Source organism: Alosa alosa, chromosome 23 (assembly GCF_017589495.1).
Source record: "Alosa alosa isolate M-15738 ecotype Scorff River chromosome 23, AALO_Geno_1.1, whole genome shotgun sequence".
Classification (NCBI taxonomy): domain Eukaryota; kingdom Metazoa; phylum Chordata; class Actinopteri; order Clupeiformes; family Clupeidae; genus Alosa; species Alosa alosa.
The window spans coordinates 15,119,569-15,127,046 of record NC_063211.1 but is presented as its reverse complement, the minus strand read 5'-3'; the positions used below and the strand labels follow the sequence as shown (position 1 = coordinate 15,127,046).

General features: G+C 40.5%; 1 protein-coding gene across 1 annotated transcript; it reads right to left on the bottom strand.

Moving 5' to 3' along the window:
* Positions 1-1,079: 1,079 nt before the first annotated feature.
* On the bottom strand, positions 1,080-7,170 carry ednrba (endothelin receptor Ba). The gene is made up of 7 exons (XM_048235601.1): positions 6,303-7,170; positions 5,186-5,298; positions 4,455-4,659; positions 3,617-3,766; positions 3,049-3,182; positions 1,793-1,901; positions 1,080-1,357 (listed from the first exon to the last, which is right to left on the bottom strand). Exons 1-7 carry the CDS (start codon positions 6,738-6,740, stop codon positions 1,220-1,222), a joined length of 1,287 nt encoding a protein of 428 aa, XP_048091558.1. The 5' UTR covers positions 6,741-7,170; the 3' UTR covers positions 1,080-1,219.
* Positions 7,171-7,478: the final 308 nt, after the last annotated feature.

Here is a 7,478-nt window from a genome sequence, read left to right as displayed (position 1 = left end):
ACAGTGTCTGCCCTGCTTTAAACATGGCTGCCATTTAAAGGAACCACAGTGTCCCACACAGTAGAAATGAATTTTACGCTCTCATGGTAAAAGTGCATACAAAAACCTATGTAAAACATTTCATAAAGAAAATGCACCCTCCCCATATGTTTTTAGTGTGCATATCCACATCTAATAAACCTTTCCTTAATTCCCTACTTAAGTTGGTACTACAAATGCAGGTCAGATACTATAGATCCATAGGGAGGCCTTTGGGTCAGTATGTGGCTGTCCTGAGGCATTTAATGAAATTGGCACTCTGTACAACATAACCTAAAGCCTGATTACCTATAGTCTTTGGCAAGAATTACTCACAAAACATCTATACATTGTGAAGTCTGTGGTGATTATGGCAAATATTCGAGGAGCTCTTCAGATAAATAGGGCCCTCAGCCTGTTAATAATATAGATTCATTATTATGACATATAATTCATAATTTATGGTTTGACAAAAACATCAGAATATAAATCAGTAGAGTATAGAGAACATAGCAGATTGAGTGCTTCTGAACATATAGTTCTTGTAGTAACAACAACTTGATCACTCAATCAAGATTATGGTTCATATGCCCCAGGAAAGAATCGTATATCTGTAGTTCTGACCCAAATCTCCAGCTGTCTTTATAATCATAACTCGGCAATATCTAAAACAGCTAGAGGCCAACATATGGCCCAAAGGTTCCCTGCTTCAGTCAACACAAGCAAAGAGCCACGAACATATACTAATATTACTATAACACATTCCATACACAGAGAGTGGTCAAAACAGAGATCAATACTGTTGCCGAGAGCTCCCCATCATTGTAACCAAATGTAACAAAACAAACTTAGTTTAAACGATACCTGACCTTGTGTTGTGTTGTTAACATCGGTCCACTGAGGATAACACAATCACTCCCTCCTTTCCCAGGTTCTGAGTACTAGAAAAATAAGGCTTTAAAGTTCCTTTAAGTATACATTTCTGTAGAGGATCTTTGGTATTGGTGGCAATGGTGAGGAATCCCACCTCCAATGTTCCCATAGTCAGTCTGGTCAAGGAATGGGGGGGTGGGTGGGTGGGGGAAATGACCTTCGCCATGGACAAGAGCCTTTTTGAAGAGGTCTGGAGTCAGTGAAGTGCCTTTGGACTTTGGAGGTGACACAGGGCGGGGGGTTCGTGGGGGCATGAGGGGGGTCGTGCTCAGGCAGAGGTGTACTTGTTGGTGACACGGGAGTTGCTCTGCTCCGAGGCCCGGTCTGTGGGCTTGAGCTTCATGCAGGACTGCTTCTCATCCATGGAAAGCATCTCAGGGGGCAGGCACCAGCAGCACAGGCACGACTGAGACACAACAACAATCAATACACAGCACAACAACAACAAAACACAACACAACAAACAATACGACAAACAGCACAGGGCACAACAAACAACATACCACACATCACTCAAGAGTTACTAATTACAATGAAAAGACATGGAAAACCTGACAGTTTTTCCATGCAGCTCAAATATGTTTACATATTGCATATTACACACATAATACTGTATAAATTTCTACTATGAGTATACATTCAGTTAATATTCTTTCAATATCTGTTAAAAATAATGGTCTCACAGAAAACGTTATCACTACACACTTCTACAACAACATTAACAACATTTAGAAATATGAAAGTGAAGTGTAGCAATAAAACAAACCAAATAGTTTAGGCTATTCAAGTACCGTAAGCAGAAATGTTAAACAACATAGGGAGACTGATAAGAGGTCTTTACCCGGAAGCAGGTCTTGAACCTCTTGCTGACCATATAAAGAGCGATGGGGTTGATACAAGAGTTCACAGAAGCCATGTTTATGCCGATGTAGTCCAGAACGAGAAAGAAACTGCACGCAAGAGATAATGTTTGCATGTGTTTACAAACAAATATACAGGCAGATACTGGGAAAATGACATCAATGATACAACCATAAATATCACACGTTAGCAGTGTTTAACTCAAAGAGGATATTATGACTATGCTTGGGAAATGGATGTACTCTGTGACTGTGATGTAGTGCTTATTTTCATTATTTTGTGCTTGATCTCTTAACTGCACTGAAATATTAAGTGTGGAGGACTGTATTTTTCTTTAATGACACAGAAGCAGATCACACAGCTGCAGTTATCTTCAAGTTTTCCCCGATAGAAAAAGCTTTCCATGGAAAGCTGGCAAAGTGTTTGGATGCCTCTGAACACCTGGCTTGAGAGACTAAAATTCAGACTGTCTATGGTCTACGTTTATCCATGCCCAGTTGGAAACAAATGCGATAGTTTCCCATATCAAAAATGTTTGATGTAGGTTGTGGAAAATGCACTCATTCCTTTCCTCAGTCACTTGATTTTTTTTTCACTTCGTCACTTCCACATCTTAATGCATATGAAGGATGAATCATGTGTGACTATACATATATAGTAATCTACTGTCAGCATGGGATGTTACAAAGACTATGCTCACAGAAACAAAACGTCTGACCACACATATCCATTGTAATATGTTAACAATACCACATTTCTTCTCTATTCTTGTAACCTCTAACTCTAGGAGAATTCTGGTCATTTTTTACATAGATTTCTGTTTCTCGAGATCACCGAGTACTGTCAGTACGAAAAAAAAGCAGCAACTTGAGCTAGGTAAAACCCTTTTTTTTTTATGCCGGGGGGTTCATACCGACAGTACTCAGTGACCTTGAGAAACTGATCTAGGTGAAAAATCGCTGGAATTCTCCTTTAACCTCCTACCGATTGCAGGTTTACCTGAGCACATAATTCACAGGGACTGAACACCACATGTCCATCTCAAAGCCTACTATACGCATGACTGCTAGCCCTCGTGCAAAATGCAAGTCTTGCTACTAAAGTATATCAGTTGTCTTGTTTTTTTTTTACTTTATTTACTTTATTTTTGAAGAAGAAGAAATTTACCCAGTCTCCTTCACATATTGTGTTCCATGGCCATTTGCCCCAGCAGGGGGTATCTCTGATGAGACTCACCTGAGCAGTTCACAGCGGTTGGGGTCTCCCTCGTCGTAGATGGTCAGCTTGAGGATGCGGCTCAGGTGCAGAGGGAGCCAGCACAGAGCGAATACCAGCACCAGGCAGAACACTGTCTTGGCCACCTCGCGTCTCTGTGGACAAACTCTTCGTTAGCATCCAACCAAGACTGGAATCAGATGCCGGTGTGTGATTATGTGTTTATGCTTGCATTTGTACGTGTGTGTGCATGTGTATGTGTGTGAATGTGAGTGTGTTTTGGTTTGTGTTTGTGTACGTGTGTGTGTGTCTGTGTGTGTGTGTGTGTGTGAGTGTATCTGTGTGCATGTGTGTGGGTGTGTTTTTTGTTTGTGTTTGTGTGTTTGTTCATGAAGGTTTTCACAGATGTGTTTGAGATAAACATTTTTAATGCAAGGTTAAGTGGGGACTGTGTGTAAGACCAGACTAAACAAACCGCTTGTTACACTTAATTTAATGAATGGATTATGTTTTTTATTATATATGGAGTTAATGAATGGATACTGAGGTGTGTGTGTGTGTGTGTGTGTGTGTGTGTGTATCCACAGACCTGCTTGAGTTGGTCACTGAGGGCAATCTGCATGCCGTTCTTCTTGCGTAGCATCTCACAGGTCATGAGTGTGTAGAAGAGGGCTGTGCAGGCCAGTGGCATGCAGAAGTAGAAGCTAAAAAGCCACCAGTCTTTAGCTGATTTGTAAAACTATAAAGAGAGGCAAACATCATGTTAACAGCATAAAAGCACAGTTAAAGACAGTTAAAGAAGAAATCCGGTGAGTTTTCACATAGATCTCCGTTTCTCGAGGTCACAGAGTAATATTGGTACGGAAAAAAAAATAAAACCACTGGTTTTACCTAGCTCATGTTGCTACAGCCAGGGGCTAATGCAGCCAGACTACACTCTGTGGGCATGTAAATGGGAGCTCACGGACATGCCCCCAGAGTGTAGCGCTGTATCTGCCTAGCTGCCTTAGCTGCTGGCTGTAGCAACTCGAGCTAGGTAAAACCAATTATTATTATTTATTTATTTTTTACTTATAGTACTCTGTGACCTCGAGAAACGGAGATCTATGTGAAAACTCGCCAGATTTCTCCTTTAAAAGGCAAAGCAAAAAACACTTTAGTGTATAGTGAAGATACTCCCATGCAATGCAATGTCATATGGTTTTATAAGGTCCAAACAAATCAATCCAATCTCTAAAGTCATATAAAAACATTGTTAAAAGATACGAAGTAAATCTTTGATGCTTGACACAGTACAGTAAGTGTGATCAATCTTCATAAAGCAATCAGTCTTCATATCAAGGGGCAAATGAAGCTTTGAACTTTGAGTTCTATTTTGGCTTGTTAATGGTAAAAGGGGGGTGGAGGGGTTAAGTGTAGATTTGTACCCTCATGAACTCTGTTTTCTGCATGGGATGCAACAGACAGATCCTCAGATGCTCCCCTTTGTAGTCCATCGTGATCATGTCGAAAGCCACGGCCTCCGGAGCCGCCAGGAGGATGGACAGAACCCAGATCAGTATGATCTCGATGGCGGTCCATTTGGGCACGCCGATACCCTTTATGCGGTTCCAGGATGCCACGGCTCGATACCTGCGAAGGAAAACCCAGACTCAAGAACAGGGGTTGCATCTGAGGTCATAAACTTATGCTACTATGAGCCACTGCAACCCCCACCCCCATCATCACCCCTACCATATTTTAGATTTTAGATTATTACCTTGTATTATATATCTTGATCCTGTTTTCTGTTGAAACTATTGATTTTCTTTCTTTCTTCTAAAACGGCTTCATTTAACACTATTATTTTAATTCAGTATTACTTTGTATTGTTATCACTATTATTTTTTTTTTTTTTTTTACAGCACTTTGGTCAACTGTTTTTTTTAATGTGCTATATAAATAAATTGACATTGACACAAAACACCTTGTTCATTATTTTGCACAAACAAAATCAAAATGCTTAAGATGAATGACTTTAAACAAGCTAAAGTGTACTACAAAGACACCACAGTCAAGTCCATTATTAAACACATAGAGATCAGACATCATGTTCATGCATTAATTAGTACAAACAAACAAAATTTTAATTATGATGTGTTTTTTTTTTTAAATGTACCTGTCAATGCTCAGTGCACACAAACTCAACACTGTAATTCCAACCGAAGCTTTTTGCACAAACGGGACCAGTTTGCAGAATCCGACTCCAAATGGCCAGTCCTCTGCCAGAAGCTGGACAAGAAATCCACAGTCAGAAACAGCACACTTGCTATTCACACCAGCGTTAGTATACTAACATCAGTTTCTCTGCACACTCACGGGCGTGCTGTGGGCCACTGTTTGGAATTTAGGGGCATAAGTTCTGTACACAAAGAGTGAAATGCCACTCATAGCCTCAGGGCCACAAATCCAGCAGCTTATTGATACTGATATTAGGCCCCCTAGATCATGCAGTAGTCTCACTCTGCCCAGCCCACAGCAGCCAGTGCTCTTGGTAATAAAGAAACTAAATTACCTAAATAACAAAGCCAAACACCAGGATAACCTTAGGCGTTTCATGTGTCTTCACCAATTATTGGAAACACATGTGCCTGTCATATGTGTATGTGAATCTTTTTTAAAACACTCTTAATTGTTTAAAGATGCAGAATCTTTGTCACAGCAACGTGGTATGTCATAATGCTTGGACAAAGCCAAAGTAGTGGTGTGACTGAGCTGGAATAATGATAAACTTAGATAACAGTTATAAACATTATCTGATAAACTCAGATAGATGTTTATATAAACAGCCACAGCATTCACTAGCAGTTCGGGAAAACAACACGCCACTCATGTGGGTGCATTGCTGAGGGATTTGATGGGAAAATTGATGTGGAGCTCAAATTGAGGACACATGTTTGAAAACAGCAAGTGTCTTAACAGAATCTCTCATCATATGGTTCCAAAACCTTGGGAGAGGGGGCTCAGACAACAACAATACATGTCAAATATTCAGTGGACTGAGACAACCAAAACATCACTTTAAAACATTTGAGGCTAAGAATAAAGTTTGGCTATATGTATAAATCATGTTGGCCCTGCAGATTGTGGTAACACAAAAGTAGGGCAACAGTTATTCAGAATTAGTACCCTACCCTAAGCAAGTTGTTCCCATTCTGATATAGATAATGATGGTGATGTTGAGAGAGGTGATTTATCTATAATATTAGACTTAATTATGACAATAACAGTCTTACCTTGTAAACATTGATGGGGATGCCAATCACTATATGTAACAGATCTCCAAGAGCCAGACTGGCGATAAGGATGTTAGGTCCGTTTCTCATGCATTTGTTTTTGTAGATTATTCTCAACAACGTGGAATTTCCAATTATCCCAACGACAAACACAAGACAGGACACCACCGTGTTAATGTACTTGAACGTGTCGCGGATTTCTGTGGGTCCTGTGCACATTGGAAGCGGTGGAAGTCTAGGCCGCCGAGGAATGGACATGTTTTGACCCATGAAAGTGTTTCTGCTGCCTCCGGGTCTTGCGGTGGCAGGGGTGGGTCCCGAGGGAACGTCGTGGGAAACCTGCCGTAGCTGTGGATCAGGTTTGGCCTGAGCGAAAACCGCTAGACAGTGTCCCGCCACAATAAGATATGCAAACAGTGCGAAATTGAACTTTGCCATCGCGGTGCGTGGATAAGGAGAAGAAAAAACTCTATTCTAACAAGAAATTATGTTTCAAAAAATTGCAATTTCAAGTACCACTCGCGCTAACCTTTGCAAAACATTTAAACTATGCCAATCTCAAAACTTGCGTCAAGAATAAACATCTAACCTTGAAGATAAAGTTAGCAAATAATATGTTATTTCTTAGTTCTTAGAAACTTCTACTTGAGTTTACACTGCTGGCATCCTTCTTGCGACTTGTTGCGCCAAATTCCTTCATGAGCGCGTTTCCCCAAATGATCCAACCGCTGTTGCTCTTCATTAGGATATTAATTGCGGTGTAAATAGTTCCTCCATTTCTCTGTGCTTCTGAGGTGTTTTTAGATAACGATCCCACTCTTACCACTGTGAAAAGCCCATTTCAGTGTTTAACAGTTTTATGCGCCGAGCGTCGTCATCAGTTACAGAAATTATTGCCTGTTACCGACCCCTCCTACAAGTAGGAGAGCTTCCAACGGAGGAGCTGAATGCTGACACTGCCGTAATTATGCGACTTCACCAACAGAAGTCAACATTTGTCAACACGTTCTCAGCTGCCCAACTCCTGGTACACCATCCAGGAACTTAAGTCGCAATAACAAGTAGAGTTTAAACTTTATGACCATATATTTGAATAGCCTAAATGTAAATATTTAAGACGTTGAAATTGATAAACCTTGAAATATATAATCAAACAAAACATTTACCAGCTGCTTT

Bases quoted from the DNA above. Each gene is read 5' to 3' on its own strand.
- ednrba (XM_048235601.1), bottom strand. From the start codon at position 6,740: ATGGCAAAGTTCAATTTCGCACTGTTTGCATATCTTATTGTGGCGGGA. The intron at 5,299-6,302 runs GTAAGACTGTTA...TTTCTTGTCCAG, and splicing joins TCCCCATCAATGTTTACAAG to CTTCTGGCAGAGGACTGGCC. The intron at 3,767-4,454 runs GTACAAATCTAC...CTCTCTTTATAG, and splicing joins AGAAAACAGAGTTCATGAGG to TTTTACAAATCAGCTAAAGA.